The 24,472-nt window shown below is 40.6% G+C and overlaps 3 protein-coding genes across 3 annotated transcripts in view; 2 read left to right on the plus strand and 1 right to left on the minus strand.

The window, feature by feature from the left end:
* LOC121858220 (C-type lectin domain family 4 member G-like) overlaps nucleotides 1-6,450 on the plus strand; it is a 20,503-nt gene extending 14,053 nt beyond the window's left edge. Inside the window, exons 2-4 of the mRNA XM_042354503.1 lie at nucleotides 4,210-4,576; nucleotides 5,054-5,233; nucleotides 6,112-6,450. Coding sequence (XP_042210437.1) covers nucleotides 4,210-4,576; nucleotides 5,054-5,233; nucleotides 6,112-6,332 — 768 coding nt within the window. The 3' untranslated portion in view covers nucleotides 6,333-6,450. The remainder of the gene's footprint in view (nucleotides 1-4,209; nucleotides 4,577-5,053; nucleotides 5,234-6,111) is intronic.
* LOC121858219 overlaps nucleotides 1-16,100 on the minus strand; it is a 26,923-nt gene extending 10,823 nt beyond the window's left edge. The window contains exons 1-3 of the mRNA XM_042354501.1: nucleotides 16,003-16,100; nucleotides 7,921-8,002; nucleotides 2,096-2,138 (exon numbers count right to left, since the gene is read on the minus strand). Of these exons, the coding sequence (XP_042210435.1) occupies nucleotides 2,096-2,128 (33 nt within the window). The 5' untranslated portion in view covers nucleotides 2,129-2,138; nucleotides 7,921-8,002; nucleotides 16,003-16,100. The remainder of the gene's footprint in view (nucleotides 1-2,095; nucleotides 2,139-7,920; nucleotides 8,003-16,002) is intronic.
* Nucleotides 16,101-16,856: 756 nt separating this feature from the next.
* LOC121858459 (extensin-2-like) lies at nucleotides 16,857-24,121 on the plus strand. Its single transcript, XM_042354905.1, has 3 exons — nucleotides 16,857-17,049; nucleotides 21,901-22,216; nucleotides 24,075-24,121. The coding sequence occupies exons 1-3, from the start codon at nucleotides 17,032-17,034 to the stop codon at nucleotides 24,119-24,121; spliced, it is 381 nt and encodes a 126-aa protein (XP_042210839.1). The 5' UTR covers nucleotides 16,857-17,031.
* The last annotated feature ends 351 nt before the right edge of the window (nucleotides 24,122-24,472 follow it).

A 24,472-nucleotide genomic window follows, 5' to 3' on the forward strand; every position in this document is an offset into this window, starting at 1 on the left:
TTTTACTAGTCTAGGAGGCAGTGATAGCACAGCCTGTAACGAATGCCCGTATTATAGGTACGCTGACACAAGCCTCACGGTAAATGGGTATTGGAGTCAAAGGAGTGGGTGACGGGAGGAGGATTACATCAGAGTCGGTGTACCTTGTGCCTAGTTCTTAGTTATTGAATATGATGTTTGTTTTGCAATATTTTTTTGAGCGTAGAAACAAATGATTAGATCTATATAAAACATAACTTATAAAATACACGAGCACGTGTGTGTGTGTCAGCTTGTAAAAAGTATGTCAGTCAGTCATATATTTTTTTTTTGTCAGTGGATAAATAACGAGTGAAATCTTCTCCGGGAGAGCAGCAGCCACTGACATAAGGGGCTGCCACTTGGGCTTTATGAACACTTAGTTGTAATGCTGTAACTCTCATCTTTTACAACAAGCAAACACCGCTACCACTCTGCCGTGTCACGTCGGGTAATTTCATGCCAGGGTTCTTTTGTAACGGTGTCTCATCGTTAACCAGCTCTATGATGCGTCTAAATAAGATGTTCCGCGTTGTATATTTATTTTCGAGTAGTAATGTTAAACATCTGACACAGCATGTAGCCATGAACGATGATTGTTAGATTCCGATAATAAACGCTGTTTTTAATTGGAGACTCATCTGCTTCATTAATTTGGGGACCAAACATCATATTTTCTTTATATTTAAAATACTAGCCAATAGCGGATATGATAATAGTCTGACGGCACTGTACATTACTTATAGTGGATAGTGAGTCACAGTGATGTAAAATTTTTCTCTCACTCTATCTCTCAGAAAACCACACTTGTAAAAAAAATGACGCGTTAAAGAAATTCCACTTTTGGACACGATCGCCTTCATGTCACATAACACTTTAGGAGGTGCCGTGGGTGCTCTCATGGGTTGGACATGTAATTGTTTCATCCAAAGAAAAATAGCAAATCTCTGTAAAAAAGTTTAATACTTTACTGTCCGACTGTACACACACACACACACAGAGCTCCTCAGTGTTTACTCAACATTCATACTTCCCAAGCTCACCTATGCCTCCCGTACCTGGTCTTCCTCCCTAAATGCCACACAACGTAAACACCTAGAAAAAGTGCAAAGAGGGCATGCAAGATTATTCTCTCCTCTTCCTACTCCACATTTCAAGAAGCGCTCCACTGACCCTCTCGGCTCTCACTGACCATCACCACGACCTCATCTGCAAATATGGTGAGAAACTTCTGCACCATCCTCGACACCGGCTCCTACTACCACCTGAGATCCCTTGCCCGAGAATTGCTGTTCGACACCACAACCGCATCCAGCCCATACAAGCACGAACTGATCGCTATAAGTACAGCCCAGTCCCAACCATTGTAAAACTTATCAATAACTTGTAATCAACCAGTGTATTCACTCCCAGTCAATCTTACTTTTTGCACTGTCACTATGTTGAAATGCCCTGTAGTTTGAGCTTCTTCCCAACTAGTTATTATATATCATATTTGTATCACTTATGTTACTTGTATGTTATTTGTAAATCAAGAGACCCATTCCCCAATTATGTAGGCCTAACTGTATATTTTCAGCCTTCCGGCTGCCATGCTTTTTCAATAAACCGTTAATTATTATTATTATTATTAGAGTACACAATATAGATTACAGATCCGGCAGGTTATGTAAAGAATGTACGTACCTGTATACAAAATCTTGGTTAGCAAGATTTGCACCGTCTATAGCACATCGTTGCTCACTGCGTATCATTACTAACAAAATCGGCTTATTGCGTGCGAAGGCTGTTTATTTTTATACCCAGGGTGTGGCGTACCGTACCCGGTTTTCCAGCAGCAAAAATTAAGGAACTAAATGCCTACTCGAACCTGTACCCACTTTCTTGAAAATTATATGTTTAACCGTTTAACGAACACCAGCCTGGAAGGTGAATATATCCTGAGGTGACCTAACCTGTTGAGGAGGTTAGGTACTGTACATTCCATTTTCACTAACACGTGATATAACCCAGGTCGTGTATAATTGTATTTTTTCTGATGATGTCTTTGAGTTTTGTATAGAATAGGGTTACTTACCTGTTTTCCTGCTACATCCACACGACGCTGCATGTAGCCTCACCTGTGGAGGAAGACAACATTTATGTACCGTATGTTGGTCGTTTCCGGATCAAAGTTTAACAGTCTGCAGCAATATGGTGTTAAAAAATACGAACGTAAATAATTTTCTAACAGAACAACCTTCTTTCAATAATTAGTATAATGAATGTTAATCAGAAATACATAATTTAAGGCAAGCTCAATACTATTTTTTCTGCTAATAACTCGGGTAAAACAAAAAAAAGTAGCAATCTTCAAAATTTAAGACTTGTTAGCAATAGTAATATGTTAGGTACAACCTGTGAGAGCTGGGTATATTTCACCTCTTAATGCTAAACTCCCATCCCGAATGTTAATGGTATATTGGATAGTCAATAAAAAAAGTATCGACCATCCCGCCGTGCATAACAATATAAAACATCGATTTTATTAGTAGTAGTACCGGTATTATTACTATTAGTGTTTTTACTATTAGATAAACAAGGGTAACAGAAACAAGAGAGTCATTATAAGCTTTGTGTGGAGTGGCAGGTCATGTAGGACGTGGGAACTTGCCGAGCTGAGAGTAAATCGTCCGTGTTGGTCCCACACTTGGGTCGCTTACTGCACTCGTATACCTAAAATACTATGGGAGTGTGATAATTTTAAATTCCCTGTCGACATCGTTAAACTTAGAGGCTTGGTAGTGGTATCGCCGTCATCCTTTTCCATGCCATCTTAATATACAGGTATACCTCAGGTCTTCGGTTTCTCCTGCTTGATGATTTTGCTGATTATCTTCGGCGATTTTTTTTTCTAAGAAATTTTAGCGTGGGTGGGTCTAAAATCGGTTAGATTTCGTTAGAATCTAACGTAACCTAACGGTTAGATTGAGATCTAGGTTACGTTAGGTTAAGGTTGAGTTTACGTTAAGTTTACGTTATACGTGCGAGGAAACCGGATACGTGGGGTAATTGGCAACCCTTATCGGAGCGATGAACCAAGGAACACCACTAATTGTTCCAAATAATGTTTGGCCTTTCTCGCTAACGCAATACTCTGCCAGCACCAACCATAAGGTCTATGCTGACACCATCTATTATCATAACACCCATTATCCAATAATATTTGTTACCTCCCCTTAAAGGACTGCACCGTTTAGTGTTGATTACATGTAACAGTGGCTCCCGTTACAGCACGCAGCCGGAGACACAAAAGTTAATTATATTTACCGATGTAACGTTGATTGAACCGAGGTCGAGGTTTATCACACGTTCAGATCAAACGCTTTCTCAACCGGTTAAATTTACAATTGTGGTCGCCAATGAAATTTCAAGGTGCTGACTTGTAACTGTCAAGGTACTGACTGGTAACTGTCTAGGTATTTACTGGTACCACTGTCAATGTACTTAGTGGTAACTGACGAGTTACTTGGTGGAAGGCCACAACATGCACAGTTTTTAACAGTTGTCTACCACAGTTTACACAGTACTATACAGTATAACAAAGTACTAAACTCACGTGTGTGTGACATTTATAGGAAGTTTATACTAGTCATAAAAACATTACTAATTACACAATATGATACAATAGTGCCATCACAGCCAATAATCTCTTGACCCAGAGTCATCAACTGCAAACTCTGCGGTAGTAAAGAGGCTCCGTTTACACAGCACCAAGTCGCACACAACAGTTACTGCCCTTGTTCTTCTCACTTATAACATGTTTCCTCGTCACCGTAAGCTCGTCACGGAGATGCACAGCTGCTGGTCTGATGGCTTTCATTCCAAAAAAAAAAAAATGCTTTAACCTGATACTAACTAGACAAATGCACAGGTCATGTTGTGAATCTTTATTAGTATTCATTTTTCCTTGCTTCTTGTGGGTATCATTTTAAAATCAATCAACACTACTGTAGGTAGTTACCAATGCCGACACTGATTTGAGAATAGTCTTAAGTAAACCAACAATCGTCGATTCTCAGCATATCAAGAAGGCCATAATTTACATTAAAGATAATAGGGAACTCTTCGTAACCCGGATTATTTTTTTTTACAATCATGACGACGTCGACGTTTCCTGTGACCTGGTAATCCTTGACCTTCATCATTTAGCAGAGACGGATGACTTGCTCTTGCAACCCACCGCGTCCACCAGTCTACAGCAGCGCCTCGTCGTGTGAAGATCCTCCAGTTCGTTACCACCCTCCCTGCCGGCACCACTTGAGGTGTCTCTTGCTGCCTCAGTCAAGAAGTCAGCTGGTCGCGATGACGTCCGTGGCGCACTACGGCGTCCTGCTAATGCTCGTCGTTGCGCCCATAGATTTCATCAAGGGATTCGTAGATGGTGATCCTTCAGAGGATTTACGGTCAGCAGTAGCCATGTCCCAACTTGTCCTCGCCCAGCAGGCTCAGTTCTTCAGAGAACTTATCAACGCAACAAGAGGCAGAAACAACTGCTGCGACACTCTTGGAAAATCAGGTAAGGATTCATGCTACAATCCTTATTCTTATTTTTTACTTTAATACAAAAACTTTTGTTAAAAACTTTAGCAAACATTTGAAATTACCGCACTAAACTTCGAAATATGTGTTCCTTATGGTCAGTCTTATTAGACATTGTGAAATATTGTAAAAGTAAGGCTTGCAATATATATATATATATATATATATATATATATATATATATATATATATATATATATATATATATATATATATATATATATATATATATATATATATATATATATATATATATTTATATATATGTGTGTTTCTTTCTTAGTGTACCATTTGCTACTAACTCAAGCTGCCATATATATATATATATATATATATATATATATATATATATATATATATATATATATATATATATATATATATATACTGGTAACTACTATACTGTCCCCCAGATATCGGTAATTGACCTCTAATGTATGTATTCTCTCTTCAGATTTAGAGTTACAGGAGGTATGTCCCGACCCTTATAGTACAGTGGTAGGCGAGTGCTTCTACTTGTCTCCCAACCAACTGTCCTGGCACAGTTCTCGACATTTCTGCCGCGGAATGGGAGGCGACCTTGCTACCCCCAGACATCTATACGCCCTCAAAGCATTCATCACTGAAAAACGAGGTAATTTGACTCCAGTGTACAGTAATTGTCATTTTTTGTTACTGGTTATAATGATAATATTATTCGTAGGGAAAAAATGCTGATTCATGACTGTTGACAATTTATCACTTCGTATTCTTAATACTGTAGATATCTTTAACACCAAATACAAAAATGGCAATATTCCATGGTGCGCTTTTAGACCTGAGAGTTATAGATGATATTGCTGATAAAAACCTGATAGAACCTGTAAAAACGTAACAATATTAGTGTATGTGCGACTGTTCGTGTTTGTGTATATAATGAATTCTATGAACATATGAGTCGGTTTTCCTGTCTAAAGAATAATGTAACGGAAAACGGCAGACCCATGTGTAAATAAGACAGAATTAGGTCACAAAAACAAAGAAACCTTAAACTGCGTAAAAAAAAAATCATATACCAACAAATTGGATTCGTGGTCTGATTCAGATTGTTGAAGTGATTATACAGCATTTGGTTTACCCTTCTCCACGCAGTGCTAATTACAGTCAGATGGAGAAAATGAGGGACAGCTGGGGATGTTTTAAGAGGAAACTTTTGGGGGATTTTAATCAGACTAAGGTCAAATAAAAGTGGACGCTTTGTTCGCTTTGTTGGTCCTATATTAGATGGAGAGAACCCCATCGTATTTGATATACGTGGTACAGTAATCATATTGTACCGGTACTTTATTCGCCACGACCCAAGAAAACCATTATAAATACCATTCATTTTATCTGATGTAATGCCTTGATTTGAATTACCATGCAATCAATTTTAAGAAATCGGGTGTCTAACTGCAAAGAAAGGCACTTAAAAACTTCAATAAGAATCAATCAATCCATTAATGATTATAATTCAAATCCAACCATCCCCAGGGCCTAAAGCTGTGTGGATCGGGGGTACCGACTTAGGTGCGGATGGCGGGTGGAGGTGGGTGAACGGAGACACCGTGGACAGTGCAGATTGGGCCCACAAGCAACCCAACAATGACAGGCCAGTGGAGCAGTGCCTCCACCTAAGGAGAGACTGGCATCCGGTCCTCGGCGACTTGCCTTGTCACATTTCTCAGCGGTTTGTATGCCAGTACATTCTTTAACTCTGACACCAACTTTGCAAAATATAACCCTAACCAGTTATGATAATTATTATGTGAAAGCTGTAATAACATTATGGAAATTCCCATAATGAATATGACCATCTCTCAAATTCCCATAGTAAAACTTTTCTATCCCCTGGATGAGAAATCTGGAAGATAACACATCCAACTGCCTGGTCAGGTAGCCTACTGTAAGTAACGCAAATGACTGTCACGAACCCTACTACAAGTAACGCAACTGTTAATCAGGAAGCCTATGACAAGAAACACAACTTCCTAAATACTTGGCCAGGAAGTGACTGTCAAAGAGCTTATTGCTATTAATAACTGCCTGCCAAGAAGCCTATTGCAGGTAACAACTGCTTGTTAGAAAGCCAATTGTAGGTAACAACTGCTTGCCAGAAAGCCTACTTACTTAGTAACAGCTGTTTGTCAGAAAGTCTATATACTGCAAGCAACAACTGCTTGTTAGAAAGTCTACTGTTTGTCAAGAAGCCTCCTGTAAATAATGCAATTGCCTGATCAAATAACAATTAGCTGGTAAAACTTGTAACTGACAGGTTAGGAATCCTGTTCCAGATGGTTTCGAGACAAAACGGCCCCAGTCTTAAACGGCCCAAACCAGAACTGCCCCACTCTAACCAAAACGGCCCCACCCTATGACCATAACGGCCTAACTCTAACCTAACCAAAACTAAGCATGATAGCAACCATGTTGACAGTCTGAGTGGGGCCGTTCTGGTTTGGGCCGTTTTCTCCTGCTACCTTCCAGATAACCCTTCTCAACCCAGGTCAGGAACCCTGTAAAAGGTAACAAACATTTACAACTGCTCGGCTATGAAGCCTAGCATGGTGCCGAATATACATAGGTACTACATTCATAAATAGTTTTACAAATTTGTTTTACTTTATTTAATTTCACATATTGTTAAGGCATTAAGAAGTTTAGATAATTTTCACAAAGAAGTACTGATGGTAACTAATGTAATGTACCGTAATTTAGTCTATAATTGTTATCGTTAAAACTTATGTAATAAGATACACTAATTTATGTAATTAAATAAGTTATGATATTCATAAAATATATTAAAATAAAAGTGTATGTTTTCCCAGATGATGTATACCACGATATGCTTCATAGAAAAATCATGAAAAATGAGAAAAAATGGTGTACATTACTCCTTTAGTCCGTCCACGATCTCGGTAACAACACATCACTATTCCGCCATAATATTTGCTTCTATTGTCTTTAGTTCAATAAAGTTGTCAGGTGCTAGCCCAAAAAAATCCCTCCTGAGTGTAGGTCATATATAAATGCTACTCGGCACAGTAGCTTATTTACAAGGTTACGACTCGGCACAGTAGCATAGATACATAGCCTACACTGAGTGCCATCATACTTAAGAGTTTAGGGAACATAAAACTAAAATGCATTATTATTACTGTAAACTGTATAAACTTCATACTAATCTACATTTATTGTGTACCTTTAGTTGAGCTGCAGAACACTCGCCACACCACTCGTTGAACTCCAAATCACTGGCTATAGTCAATAAAATATTAAGCTTCACTAAAAAAAATGACATACCTCCTCTCACAATCGGCAAAATGTGACTAATGTTGATTGGTTGCTTGCAGCGTTGCACAGATGCGGCCACTGTTACCAGGTCCTGAAAAGTATCGGCAACAATTTAAATCAAGACCTAGTAATATGCATAATTTACACACATACTGTATATCTTATTGTAGTTAATAAAGTTTATTACATTCACCGGACACTCAAGACTTTTTCGTAATGACTTACAGACACATAATGCGTAATTAATTGTACAATGTGAGCTGGAGCGGGAGTATATTATGTATCTTTATCATCGTTTACATAAATTTTCCATACTGGTACGCGTAATTCTTTCACTGGGTATGTTTAAAGGAATTAACACCGATAAATCGATTGTTCAAAACTCTGCTTTGCAACAATTACTAAAATAATTACACGTAATTTGGTTACATTTATGGCGTGGTCGTTGTCGTACCCCCACTATGGTCGAAACGACGCTTAAACTATGAAACGTATAATTGAACGATCTTTTGTATTCCATTTTCAGATTTACCAAAATTATTAAATTAATCAACTTAATAAACTTTAATATAAATAAAGAGACTTTAACAACGCACATATGTCAGATGTTTCAATATAAACGTATTTTCTTCGCTGACTTTAGAATATATATTTCCCGGATGTGTAAATTTTTTTGTATATAATCCTCTTACTGGATTTAAATTTGCTAATAGTTTCACGGCCTTGCAAAGGCATGTTAGTAATTAGGCATTATCGTACATTGAATCTATCCAACGCCACACCAGTGCAGCCAGATCTACGTAACACCATCCACCCCATCCCAAGACTGAGGCCCCTAAGCCTTATATATTTCCAGCTAACCCATTGATATTTAATGTAAGGCGAGATGTAAGTCGTTTCTATAAATAAATTTTTTCACTTGCAACATGTACAACTGTATGATAACTTAAAATCTGTTTGCCTCACAATTACACTCAATTCAATTTCAATTTCAATTCTTTATTCCTTGATAGAGGAAGCGGGATCTTTGTGGTCACTAGGTACCCCTGTACAATAACACCAGAAACATCTGGCAAGTGTCACAAGTATATGCAGTATAAATATTATAAAGGGGCTTACTAAAGCCTAATGAAGGAAGGATATTCCTTTAACACATAATCAATGTTATTTACAAAATATCTGGCCAGTATGGGGAGGATCATCGTGTCTCCGCCAGGGGGTCGGGGAGTGGTGGTCCAGCAGGCGTCACGGAAGCGTTGTGTGTGGGGACATCTTAGGAGGTAGTGGATAAGGGTGCGGCTGTCGGGTCTTCTGCATAATGCACAAGAGCGTTGCTCTGGGGATGCGGGGATACCAATCTCCCAAGCAAAGTCATACCCAATAATGATACGGGCAGCAATCACGTCCCTTTTCCGCGACCCTTTCCCATAGACGTACGAGAGGTCAGGAAGTTTACGGAGGACATCGTACCAGGTGGGCGGGTAGTCCAGGGGGATGGCTGCTTCCCGAGTTTCTCTGTTTGCGGCGAATTTGGGTCCTAAGCTGTAAAAGTGTTCGAGGAACAACGTAGTTAGGTGTGGCCTTGTTGCAGCCAGTCTTGGCAAGGCCATCTGCTGCCTCATTCCCCAAGATACCGACATGACTGGGTATCCATAGGAATGTCACAGGACGGCCTGCATCCTGAAGTGTGGATGTTAACCCTCGTATTCGGAGGATGAGGTCCTTATTTTCTCCTGATCCAAATGCGATCCCGTCGAGAGCAGACCTGGAATCGCAGTAGACATGCAAGGGGCAGAAACCATCTGCTTCTTCCTCAGCGAGAAGGGCAGCAAGGAGGGCTATTAGTTCCACCTGAGTGGAGGATGCCCCGTCAAAAACTCTGAGAGACAGTTTGATAGGCTCAGGGGCATCAGGACGGGAGATGTAGACACCAGCCCCGGCCCGACCTGTAGCGGGGTCAACAGAACCATCAGTGTAGAGGACGACCCTACCTGGGGACCAGTGGGCGATCCTGGAGAGGTGGTATTTGCAGAGAATAACAGGGTTCACGTGGGATTTCGGGAGCGGTCCACCGAGGGCAATCACTTCAGGTTGAAAATCCAGCCAGGGAGAAGGAGACGAACCAACAGCAGGGGTTCACTTGGATCTTGGGTTGTATATCGTAACGTGCGTATTTCTCTCTCACAAGTCCAGGGTTCGAATCGCCGCTGGTTTAAATGTATGTCTGACGTAGCAAGATTTCCGGTTTTCGCCTGCACCAACATTGGATAAACTAACCACCCAGATGGCTTGTGTCCCGATATCAGGTGTTCTTATATATGGTAAACAAATATACTCAGCCTTTAGATACGCCCCTGGTAACTACGCCAATAGCAACTACGCGTGTATTATCATTTTATATTTAGACTTTCATCCGGAGGTTTGCCACTGAGGGAATTATTATGACTGAACATTCATAAATAGTAAATGAGGAACTCTGAGGTAGGTTATTATTACACGGGGACGAAGCCATAATGTGGGGTGAAATGAAACCTAACCTAACCTCACCCCTGTAAATCAAACCAAGTGTGTGTGCGTAGTGATGGTGAATTGTCTTATAATAACTGGGGATCATTCAGCAGCATCAATCATCATCATTATTCATCATCACCATCATTATCATCATCATCATTCATTATTTATAATCATTCATCATCATCGTCATCATCACATATACGCCATCATCATCATCATCACATTCACCACACATTACCACCCGTGAGCCCTCTCCCCCGCCCGCCTTGACTACCAGCAGTGTCAGTTGGTACAAATTAGTGGTTATTTCGGTTCATTTACGCCATTTTGTAGATTTTCTCATAAAAATAAATATATCGTAATATACCAAATAAAAATCTTTGTTTGGCATATGCAATAAATTTTGATTATCTACATAACATTACTTGTAATTTATTCAGAATGTATTCATCATGCAGAACCTCTACCTAGGGGAATATGTCAACCTGTCGTTTGTATCATGAGTTCTGAGTGGCTGGGCACCACAAAGGAAGCGCTGAATCTGTATCGAGAGTTCTGAGTGGCTGGGCACCACAAAGGAAGCGCTGAATCTGTATCGAGAGTTCTGAGTGGGTGGGCACCACAAACGAAGCGCTGAATCAGGAGTCGAGCTTGGAGCTACATTTCTCTGAACCATCTGTGATTTTTGTTGATCAGCTGAATAAAAAACGTTTCCGATTATTTCCTGCAGACGCAACTCAGTTTTTCTGTTAGTGAGCATTTACATGTAATATCCGGTCCTTATCATTACAAGAGCGTCGGTTAGATAGAAGTTTCGATGGGGTGGTTCAGTGTCTGGGAGTCGAGCTCTCAGTTGTCACTTTGGAAGGTATCAGTACTTGCTTATGGTGTCAAATTAAGCAAAACAAATATGGCCACGCCAGCCATCCGATTAAGTGTTATTACTAAGGTTCGCAAGTGACGCTTTATATCATGTGCTTCAACACCACAAGAGGGTATGTTCGTACTGGAGATGGTTCAGTGTGTGGTGGAGATGTGGATGAACTTTAGACCAGGCACAGCCAGACGTGGAAGGAGGGAGCCGGCCAGTAGTGAGACGGTCGAGGCGATTAGTGGATGTGTGACGGAAGTTAACGTTTGCAAAATGCTCCTAAATTAATACATCCAGTTGTCAAGGATTATAAAATACAGACGCCATCATGTGTGTGTTGGTGTTGAAAAATATAAGGTATGTCGCTGTGTATATTTCCCTTACAACTTATTTCTCTCTCCAATCTATGTCAATTCGATAGCCCATTAATTGTATAGAAATGCTGATAACTGGGACTTAATTATACTGAATGATCTTGACAGCTTCACTGGGGTAGAAATCCATTTCAACGTGATTTGGTTGTAGGAGTTTAAGGTTAGGTACCAGAACAAGGCGACCACCCACGCTGATTAACCCGACCTTCTCCCCTAGACCATTAACCGGTTTAGCATTTATACGGAGTCCTTTAACACGGCTTTAGAGGATTATGAACATTAGATTAACACCTAATCGTGTCCATGATCAAACCTTATAAGTGGTTGTTCCCAGACGGCGTAATAGAGATGTCTCAACTGTGTGCATTATGCCTTCAGTCTTCATTGGTGTATTCATTAGTGGTCTAAGTGGTCTATGATTGTCGGGAACAAAATGTAAACAGCACTTTTAGGCTAAAACGTATGTAACAATATAAGCAACTAACCACTCAGCGCAGCCAAACTCAGCTCGACATTAGCCATCACGTGAAGATTAGGCATCAAATCAGATTTTACTTGTTATACACAAGTGCCACTTTTGGTGGTGAGGGTAGTTAATCTTCAGGTGATATAAGATGGGCTGCTGCCATATCTTCGTGATTTCATAATTTTATCTTGTTTAAACCAAACACGATTTCTATGAGCGTTTTAAATCCCAGTGTAAGAGGCGGTGTTACCTTGTTCACCTGACAGTCAAATATTGTAGCCAGGAACAATCAGATCCATCTTGAGTACATCAGTTGGTCACTGTGGAGGAATGGTGGTGGTGGGGAAGTGTTTATAGTGGTGGTGGTGGTGGTGGTGAGGAAGTGTTTATAGTGGTAGTGGTGGTGGCGGGGAAGTGTCTGTAGTGGTGGGGAAGTGTCTGTGGTGTTGGTGGGGAAGTCTCTGTGTTGGTTGCGGTGGGGAAGTGTCTGTGGTGGTGGTAGGTAACTCACTTGCCAACCTCCAATCACCAGTGTAAAGGTGATATTTTCGACAAGTAGAATAATATACTTTTGTGCTATAAATTATTACATAGTCAAGTGAAGTAATATGGTCAAATAAATAGTTTACTTTCCATTATCACCGTATTTACTGTTTGGAAAAAAATATTTGTGACCTTCGCAAGACACTCGCTGATATTTAAGGAAATGAAGAAGAGAAATTAAAGAATATCACTATCAGAAAAAAGGATGTTCTTAAGAAGATAAATAAATTAAAGAAGATAAAATCCCCAGGGCCGGAGGAAATTTCCCTCGAGTTTTGAAAGAGTCTAAGGAACAGATTAGCGGACCCCTCGTAAATTTATTTACAAAATCATTAGACACGGGAGTTGTGCCAGACTTGTGGAAACAGGCAAATGTAGTAACCATATTCAGAAGGGGTGACAGAACATCAGCGTCAAATTACCGGCCGATTAGTTTGACGTCAGTAGTGGGGAAATTTCTTGAATCAATTACAGCAAATAACATCCGATCGCATTTAGATTTTACCAAAAAGTCGATAATCTACTTCCCCAAAAAGTCGATAATCTACTTTCCCGAAAAGTAGATAATCTACTTTTCGGGAAAGTAGATAACCAACTTTCCCGGAAAGTAGATATTTCCCATTTTCTGTGATACAAATTTCCCGTTTTCTATGATAGTCTACTTCTTAAAAGTAGGTAATATTTTACCAAAAAGTCGATAATCTACTTCCCCGAAAAGTCGATACTTACGATCTTTTGAGAAATAGAAAAATCGTAAGTTATTTTTTTCTCTTAAGTATCTACTTTTGTTATTTTTGTCTCTTAAGTTACGACAGTTAGAAAGATCGTGTCATTTTATTTCTCATAAGTTCGAGCTTACAACAATTAAAAAGATCGTAAATTCGGATTCTCAGAAGATCGTAAGTACCTACTTTTCGGTGACAGATTTTCTACTTTTCGGGAAAGTATAATAATTGGCTCTTATCATTTTTGCCTTTGGAACCCTTTTGTTTCCAACTTTTTTATTAGGATTATTATAAACAAAGAAAAAGAAGTATTTTTTTTTTCATTTATACGACACATTAAGATATTCTACAAATATTTATTGTAATGATTGACACCAGGTTACTGCTAGGTTAGGTTGCCCTTATGGTACTACAACCTGTGTACACAGGGTCCCATAAAGGCGACCCAACCTGGATCATGCAAGGCTACCGGTGTTCCTTGGTCGACGTGTCTCACCCATCTCTATAGTAGGGGGCTCAGACAAGCCTCAGCACCCAGCCCTTGGCAGCATCACTGTCCTTAGCAGTGACAGACAGCCTTTAGTGTCATCACATAGCCCTTACTAGCTGTACACAACTACCTACTTATAAGCCCCCTAGAAGCATCATGTAGATCTTAGGGGAGAATCAATCAGCCTCCCCAGAGACACAGATAGCTCTTAAGAGCCTCGCACATCTCCCACTCCTTAGTAGGTCAGTAAGTCCTCCTTTCATTCATTAGGTCAGCTTATCCTTCCCTCATTTACGAACATCACTACATGTCCTCCCCTCATTCCTACACAATACTGAAGTCCTTCCCTCATTCCTACACAACGCTACAAGTCCTTCCCTCATTCCTACACAATACTGCATGTCCTTCCCTCAGCCCTACAGTAATCAGTAGATAAACTTTCAATACACCGTTATAATCTATTTTAGCATTTATAAAGACTAGTCGAACCAACAGTAAATATTATACACAATACAACTTCCTGTCATGTCGGGTAGACTGACTTATATAGGATATATTCATCTTTTTCTGTACACAGACATTAGGAGCATCAATTAACCCCCTCAGTCACAAGTACAGTAGCTCTCTAAGAGCCTCACACATCTCCAAGTTGATATTCACAATATAGCCACAAACAGCCTCTGGTTGGATCAGACTACCCCTGACAACCTTACATAGTCCTTAAATCCATAATACAACCACCTATGATCATCACACAGCCCTAATTAGCCAAACAGTCCGTGGCGGCGGCATACAAGCCCTGGGGCCTCACATAGCCCCTAGGAGTGACATGCTGCCTCAGAACATTTACAACAAATACAATCTTTTTTTTTTACAATTTCAAAAGTTTGCCCACAGGAAATGCTCATTGGTTACAAGCAAGTTGTAAAGCTGTAATAATAACTTAATTTTACATTAAAATCTTAAACTAACATCTTGTATTTCACTGCCAGGAAGAATAAAATATTTTGTTTTGAAATTGAAGATGAAATTAAAGTCCAAAATACTTCCTGACTGTCTAGTTACAACAGTGTATTAGAAGTTATAAGCTTCGCAACGCCACAAGTCTATATGGTCACTCCTATACAAGTCCTTCCCTCACTCAAACACCACACTACAAGTCCTTCCCTCACTCCTACACCACACTACAAGTCCTTCCCTCACTCCTACACCACACTACAAGTACTTCCCTCACTCCTACACCACACTACAAGTCCTTCCCTCACTCCTACACCACACTACAAGTCCTTCCCTCACTCCTACACCACACTACAAGTACTTCCCTCACTCCTACACCACACTACAAGTCCTTCCCTCACTCCTACACCACACTACAAGTCCTTCCCTCACTCCTACACCACACTACAAGTCCTTCCCTCACTCCTACACCACACTACAAGTCCTTCCCTCACTCCTACACAGTTCAACAAGTCCATCCCTCACTCCTACATAACATACCAAGTCCATCCCTCACTTCAAACCAACATACCAAGTCCATCCTTCACTCCTACACAACATACTAAATCCTTCCCTCACTCCTACACAATACTACAAGTCCTTCCCTCAATCCTACACAATACTACAAGTCCTTCCCTCACTCCTACATAACGTACCAAGTCCATCCTTCACTCCTACACAACATACTAAATCCTTCTCTCACTCCTACACAATACTACAAGTCCTTCCCTCACTCCTACACAGTTCAACAAGTCCTTCCCTCACTCCTACTTAACGTACCAAGTCCATCCCTCACTTCAACACAACAGACCAAGTCCTTCCCTCACTCCTACACAACATACCAAGTCCTTCCCTCACTCCTACACAACATACCAAGTCCTTCCCTGCAGAGTTAATCACCATCTATTAAGTCTCCGATTCTTGTTTTTCATTCGACTTCTGAACTGTAATAAATTATGGTCACTGTAAACTACAATTCTCTGGTAGGTGTTGCCAAGATATATGTTAAACTTTTCCAGTGCCATAAGCAGAGTCACAGCTTCTTTCTCTATTGTAGAGTGATTCCATTGCACCAGCCCCAACATCACTGGTAAAACATAAATTTTACTTACGAATAATTCAAACTCCTGTCTCTGACTCGTCCAGTTCAACACGACTTCCCCCCATCTGGCAGTCGAACCCGAGGCCTCCATCATCCACAACAGGTACCTTGCCAGTGAGCCACCATACTGTGTTCAATAGTATATACACCAGTGTCAAAAAGGGCATACATATTTTAAATTGCAATTTAGAATTTGTAATAGTCTGGAAAAGTTGCTCCAATATAAAGGATCTATTGTTTAATCTGTTAACTCAGTAATTATCAGAACCACCGCGTGATTTATCGCACTGAGACGTGAGATCAATATAAGCTGCTGTGCGGACACGGACTGACGCAGTAAGGTCTGAGGAAGGAAGACGCCCGAAAGTTTATTGACTGCCTCAGCCCTCAGAGTCGGGCTGTGAGAGAGATGCATAAACTTGGAGCTTTATAAATTTGTCAGCCCTAATTCCACGAGTCAACAGTATAGGGGAATCGACGAAAACATGACGGACCTTAAGAAATGTAAAATGATAATCTTTGTACAGGGCAATACTTTAGCGAGGATGTTCGAACACTTGTTGTTATAATTCTACTGCCCCTGCTGCAGGTAATGGACTTCCAAAGTCATTCGTAAGCTCAATTTGTTTACGTGAGGAAATGTCAAGGACGCGGGTGTTGCTGTACAGTCATTTTATTAATATCTTCCTCAGTGTACGACAAATCAGCGTCAATTTGCTCTGTTTTGACCCTGTCGATATTGGATTGTTATCAAATTTCAAACCAGAGGTACAGTAAATTAATACCGTTGAGATTCAACGAAACTTCTCGACAGGTATGAGCTCCATAAGCGTATCGCCATGGTAACACTATCTGGCACCTCGCCCTACCTCACGTCACATGGCTGAGTCCCTTATCCCAGTCTGTGGTAGTCTGTGGTAGGTGGCTGTGTAGTGTGTGACGTTCTACCCTGTTTACAGTATTTCCAGCAGCAAACGAGGTTATTTTAAAATGCCTGGATTTTAACCTTAAGAAATCTTGAATTTTAAGAGTCCCAACAATGACATCAAAGGAAAAGGTAAGCATGCCAGAGTTTCATGTTTAATTATAGATCTAGGAAGACTCTGGTCTCAACTCTAAGGTGGACTCACAGCGAGTGTTGTCACGCTTCATATAAACCATTATTGACAATGGTGCCCACTTTCCCTTATCATCATATTACCAGCACTTGATGCAACGGAAGTTTTTTTGCGTTATAAACAGTTTTAAATATATTATGGTTTAAATATAATATTTAATACACAGACCATATTTTTGGGAGTATTGTTAAACCGAATTATTGTAGTTTTTTATTAATCTGTTTTATCACATACCACTTTTCACCTTGCTAGTCGTTCGAGCGTTCGGTCTGTTACCTCATTGCAACTATTACTTTCCATTGTTAATACGAAAGTAAACCGGAGTACCCGGAGAAAACCACGCTTGTTATCTGGCGAGGATAAAATGCCTTTTATAGTCCTTGTTACCGCGCTCATTGTTGTGCTTGGTATTGAGTGCGCTATAATCAGGCAAAGCAATAATAAAAGCGTGGGTAGCCACGGTCATTTTTTTATTACGTGTGTAGCGTTCGGTGGAACACTATCGACTACTGTAGTGTCAAACACCTACCAAATATTATTATAGGTGACTATCTCACGTCTTGCCATGAGTCGTTGCTATCCACACACCCCAACACCGAGATCCTCTACCTAGGGGATTTTAATGTACTGTACATCACAGAGAGTGGCTTGGCTCTGCAAGGGATGACCCAGGTGGAGCCGAGGCACTCTTTTTCCCTACTTAATGATATGGAACAAATAATCAAACACCCTACACGTGTTCCTGATTGACACGATCAACTTGCGAACATTCTTGATCTTTGTTTTACCTCTAACCCCTCACACCATTCATACTCACTTTCTGCCCCCTTAGTGTCTTCTGATCACAATATTACTTCTATTAAATCAAACTAGGCAGGACCACCACCCCCACCCCTCTCTAAACGTCAACTATGGCATTATCGGAGGTTAAACTGGCAATCCTTGGGATGAACGTTGCTTCTCCACTCGGGACGCCTCGGTATGGGCTGACAGCATTGCTGGGGTTATACAAGGTGATACGAGGTCATTTATCCCATCTTCTACCAAAACTTTCACTTTACAATCATGGTTTGATCGCTCCTGCTCTCCTGCTTGCATGGAGAGCGATAGGGCATATCGACCTATGAAACCATCTCCACCTATTACCCACACCTCTTTCATTACTTCTAGGAATCGTTGTAAGGCTATTCTTCGTAGGGCCAAGCGGAATTTTATAAAAAGAAAGACTGCTGTCCTGACTAATTCTTCCTGTAGTAAATCCTTCTGGTCTTTAACCAAAAACATCTGTAATAACTTCTGCACTCCTTTTCCTCCTATCTTCCGACCTGATAACTCTATAGCCAACTCTCCCCCTGATAAAGCCAATCTCTTTGGCACCTTATTCTCCTCAATTCCACCTTAGACGATTCCCACTCTATCCCTCCTACCCCTGCACCTCCTACTGAACCTATGCACCTTCCTATAATCTCCACTCGGAGGGTTGCTGTTGTTATCCAGGTTGGATGTGAGTAAGGCGCATGGACCAGACGGAATACCCCCTCGTGTTCTGAGGGAGTGTGCTGAAGCTCTGGCCCCTGTGCTTGCTCGCCTTTTTTCGCCTTTGCCTCAAAACCCAAACTTTTCCTTCTTCTTGGAAGCATGCCTTGGTTCAGTCCATCCCAAAGAAGGGTGACCATTCTAATCCCGCTAACTATCGCCCCATTGCCCTAACTTCATCCCTCTCTAAGATTTTCGAAACTATCTTGAACTCCCATTTTCTCCGTCACCTTGAACGCCTTTCTCTTTTGTTGGCTCACCAGTATGGCTTTCGCCAGGCGAGATCTACTGGTGATCTGCTCTCCTGCTGCACCCATCTTTGGTCATCCTCTCTTAGGGATTATGGGGAAACTTTCGTCGTGATCCTCGACATCTCCAAAGCATTTGACAGGGTATGGCATAAGTCTTTGCTTTCTAAACTTCCCTCTTATGGTTTCTCTCCCCCACTTTGTTTTCTAATCTCCAGCTTCCTTGAAAACCGATCCATGGCAGTTGTTGTCGAGGGATCGATCTCGCTCTTTCTCTACCAATAGTGGTGTCCCACAGGGTTCTGTTCTTTCACCTCCTCTCTCCCTTCTTTTATCAATGATTTACTTCACACTACAACTAATTCTATCCATTCTTACGCTGATGATTCTACTCTTCACTCTTCTTCACATTTTCCCCTTCCCCCTAACTCTCAAACTAGATCTGATTTTAGAGCTATTACATCTCTCAATGCTGATCTGTGCAGCATCTCCGAATGGGGAGTTAGAAACTTGGTTAATTTCAATAATAATAAAACTCAGTATTTACCTATTACACTTTCCAAATTAGATGATCTCCCACCAATCACATTTCAGGAAGCTATCATTCTGCCAAATTCTAAAATAGATGTGCTTGGCCTCACCATTTCCTCTAATATGTCATGGAAGCCACACATCCTCAACATTGCTAAAGCTGCCTCCCGAAAATTGGGAATGCTGTACAGATGCCGTAGCTACTTCACCCCTGAGCAGTTGCTTCAAGTATGCAGTATAAGGGATTCATTCGTTCTAACTTGGAGTACTGCTCTCATATCTGGGATGTCTCTTTTTATTTTATATTTTTAATTTCTTTCTATTCGTATTTTTTCGTCCACTTGGCCCTATGTGGGTCGTTGACCTGTGTCCGGGTGGGCTAATCCCCGTAAAAAAAAAAGTGGCCTGTGCTTAGAATATCTTAAAATCAACTTGTAAGGATTAGGGATATGAACAGGCAAGAAACTAGTGGATATGAACATTATTTTATTTTACAATACCGCTGTCAAGGAAAACTCACTCCTTTTACAGTTATAAAGGACTTAAACAATAAGCATAACCACCTTAAAACGGGAAGAGTAATAAAAAATATAAAAAATCAGTTGAAACTAAAGAGAAATACATATTCGACGAAGCATACAAGAGTGATATTCTTTATTGTTAACTGTTGAATGTTGTGTTCAGTGGCGAAGAGGATAAAGACAAAGAAAGATAAATTTAAAGTGATACACCAGTCCCGGAGACTCGAGCAGTCTCAATGCAATGTAATGCTTGTTATATTCAACCACAGATTTTCACATTTCCCAGTTAAAACAAAAAACCTTGTTGGAATTAAACTTTTTTGTGGGTAACCTTGGTCTAATCGTTGTTTTATTTATTTATTTTTTTTTACGGGATTAACCCACCAAGGAACAGGTCAATGACCCACATCAGGGCCGGGGAGCGAAAATATAATAATAATAATAAATAAGAATAAATAATAAAAAAATATAAACTATTAAATAAAAATATCATAATAATAATGAACCATAAATAAATACAAGTAAAAAGAGAATCAATAGTGAGAAACGATATAATAATGTACTCGGTATGTTGTGTCGACAAAGTAAGAACAATTGAAACCCTGCAGTTGTGTGTAAATGGGGCAGAAAGTCAGATCAGTAACCTGTGTTGTCATATGGCAGCAGGGTCTACCTACCTTGGTAGTACCTCCCTGTTTGGTAGCTTCCTACTGCCTTAACGACCATCCTTGTGTGTGCAGTACACCCGCATTGTAGAAGCCCAATCTTTTGAATTCTAACAAACTATACGAGTTCGATACCAATATACAGTTCGTGACTGTAACCAAGGCTTGCGCAGATCAGCATTAATGCAGGTTGTCTTGAGGCCCCAGGGGGAGGTGGTTTTTGTTTAAAACTTATATCGCCACGTGATCGCTGTGTCGTCCAACAGTTTCTACGTTTTACACTGCACAGCATTATACTGTAGTTTTGTTGTTGAACGAGTCGTCGGATTAAACTAGTCATAGCATCGTACTTTTATCCATACAATATGATAATCCATTGTGATGTATCCAGTGTTTTAACTGCAACAATAAAGGCCGGGGCGGGCAGGTGTTGTTGCCAAGCGCCTTACGTTATTACATGCATGCATGTGTTGAACTAGTCAAGGACGGGTAGTGGACACCCAGCCCTGCCTTAGAACCACCTGTACCTAAACCTAGGATGTAATATTTATATATATATATATATATATATATATATATATATATATATATATATATATATATATATATATATATATATATATATATATATATATATATATATCTCACGTCATATGCTGTATAATGATAGGTGGGGTGGTTATGAAAATAATAAGTTGGGGGCAGTTTTAATTTCTCCTCCATTTCGGAATCGGGATAACCTTCTTTCGAGAGAATAACATCGTATAAGGAGTGTCCCAGCCAGCGGACGTACCCCAGGGATAAGAAATTAAAACCTTGTTTTCCTTTTGTATTGTCAAGCTCTCAAGATATGGTCATAAGTTGCATTGACATAGTCGTGGGTACAACTTCCCTTGGCGAGGCACATCCTTTTTAGATTATACAGTATTATACAGTGTTCTCAGTACTACAGTACTGGTACTGTATACACTACTGTAATGGTTGACGAATGCTTTTTACCCATATTTATAATAATAATGATAATTTAAGTAACATGTTATTCAATTCATTATTCTTCATGGTGGTTTAGATTGATAATCTTGGTTCATGATAAAGTAGCAGTAGGTACTGTAATCCTACTCAAGCAGCGAGTCTCTCGCCCTGTGTAACTTGCATCTTGTAAAGAAATAATTTCTCAGTCTATGAGTGAGGCAGGATTGGGATTTATGCAACTGCTGCTGCACTTTAGAAATATTTTTCCTTATGATGTAATGTACAAGTGTTGTTAACAAGTCTTTGATCCTTCTCAGATTAGTGATAGGGGGATGCCCCCTGAGAGGCCGCCTCCTCCATATTGCCCTGGTGCTCCACCCCCTTACAACCCTTCCCACACTGTATACCCTGCAGGGCCAGCCCCTCCAGCTGGTGCAGCACCCTATGGTGTTCCACCTCCATGGGAGGCTTTCTACTCTCCCCCACCTGCCTACCACCAGGGCTTCCCAGAAGGCTACCCAGCAGGCTATCCTCCTGGTTACCCTCCACCAAGCCAGCCTGACGGCCCGCCGATGAACCCTGGTGGATACTCCTTGTATCCTGATGTTTCACTGTTACCACAGCCAGAGGCAGGTAAATCATCCCATACTGATGTTATGTGTAATTATATACCCAACTCAAATAGAAGACCAGACCAATATGGCTTGAATGGTATTCTGTCCCATTCCAACTCGACACCACATCAACTTTCCCTGCATAACAATCTGCCCAACCCATATCCTGAACTTAGGTATGGGATTTTAGCATCACCTTCTGTACCAGTACAGTCTTACCCTGATACCCTGCTTGGAGATATTCCTTATTATGGTAGTGAAGCACCTCAGAATTTACCTACAGCACCTCCAGAACCACCTCCTCCATATGAGGCTAATTGCTTCACCCATGATTCACCTTCCACCGCCCACACCAACCTGCATGTCCGCCCAAACTACGCCCAGGCGCAACCTCCCTCTTGTGTGCACCCTCGTCCCACTTCTGGTCCTACTACCAGTACTGACACTAAACGCTTTCAGCCTCCAGGTGAGTTAACCTATATGATGTTTAACTGAGTAGGGGCAGATCCAGGGGGCTCCTGGGGGTCCAGACCCCCCCCCCCTTTTCTTAGAAAATTCCAATACTTTTTCTTTAATGCAGTCTTGTACTCAGGCATTTTTGTGTAGTAAAAAGGATTTACTATTGACTTCAGAATATCTCCTAATATCAAATGTATATGCACCTCAAAATGCTGAATGAGCTCACTGTGCTCGCCATAGTCTCTCATCTACAACTTCTTGGACCCCCTTTTGGTAGTCTTGGAACTGCCCCTGCTGAGCTTTATTTATTTGCGATCAAAAAAATTTGTAAATATCATCCAAGACCTGACATTCCTAGTACAACAATCTTGGCAAGTTCATGGATGAGAGAAGCCATTAATGTTTTCTTAATATACGTAGTATAAACAGTATAGATAGAAACCCATAAGTTAGTTTATGTAAAGTTTAATATGGAAAAACAATCAACCTTGTCCAAATGTTGTTGTATGCCACATTCCATACGTGAGAACCAACACTGCAAAATGCCTTCACTTATTGATGTTGTTGGGTTTAACAAAACGGCCAATCTGTAGAAGTTTTTGGTGGCTGCTAGAAAATTTATTGCAAAATCAGATGACATAAAAAGTTCTGCAAAATTAAAAATTATTCTAAAATTATGGCCAAATTCCTAGTTAATGATATAAGGATACTGTTCACCACTATACAGTATAGTCTGCATTTACGCGGTCAAGTGAACCCGTGGAGGTCCGCGTAAAACGAGAAACGCGTAAACGAAATAACAGAACATAAGGGATTAATTGAAATAGAGACTGGGCCGACCCCCAAACTCCACTTTTTCCCACAATACATACGTTGTCGTAAAAATAACATCTTCATTTTATGATGGCATGCACACAATTAATGTTTAAGAGAAATATCAATAATGTTAGGTTTTTTAACACTTACGTTAGTAGAAAAGATGGGTCGGCACACGTGGATGGCAGCTGGTTCCGAGGCAGAGGGCAGATTAGTTGCCCTCCGGTGAATCACTTTCACTACTCGCAGAGGTTTGCAGGGCCTCCCAGACAAACCCCTGTGGGTGGTAAGGATCGTGGCCCAATCACAGTCCGAACGTCATATGACGTGAGCAATAACGTAAGAGCGGCCTATCGCGCACTCCTCACCGCGCTAAGCTTCCCTCGTATGGTCAGAATGGACCGCGCGGAGTAAAAAATGGCGCGCCGTACGACATGAAATTTACTGCGTAATTTAACCTTCATTCTGGCAAGGCACAGCGTAAATGACCAAACGCTTAAAACAAAACTGCGAAATCCAGACTATACTGTATAAATTTTGATATCATATTATGTTGAAATAATACCTTCCAAAATAGGTTCAAAGTATTTTACCTTTTGCAGTGCAAGGTGGAAGGGGTAACCAACTCCCCCAAAATTTAGTCCCCTGAATTCCTGGCAATTTCCAGCACCTGCACCACCATGCCAAAGTCCAGGGGACCCTTACATCATCGGCCCACCATTACCTGACCACACATCAACAGGGCTAGGTGCAGGTTCCACAAATAATATCCTATTAGTAATCTTGATTATTAATGAATTAAGTCACCAGTATGTGGAAATGACCATAAAGCAGTGGTGATGGTGCATACATGACACTTATATCTTTTTTCTTACTTTCAGAATTGTAGGTACACCTAAGGTGTTTCCCTTTAACTACCCACAGAATACGAATGAACTTCCTAAAGGAGGGAGAAGCTCCTGGTTGTAGGTGTGGCATGGAGGGGTGGGGAAGGGCCTCA

Source organism: Homarus americanus, unplaced genomic scaffold (assembly GCF_018991925.1).
Source record: "Homarus americanus isolate GMGI-L3 unplaced genomic scaffold, GMGI_Hamer_2.0 scaffold57980, whole genome shotgun sequence".
NCBI classification, from domain to species: Eukaryota; Metazoa; Arthropoda; class Malacostraca; order Decapoda; family Nephropidae; genus Homarus; species Homarus americanus.

Excerpts from the sequence above, each read along its gene's own strand:
- LOC121858459 (XM_042354905.1), top strand. Across the intron at positions 22,217-24,074 it reads GTTACCACAGCCAGAGGCAG|TGCAAGGTGGAAGGGGTAAC; the intron begins GTAAATCATCCC and ends TACCTTTTGCAG.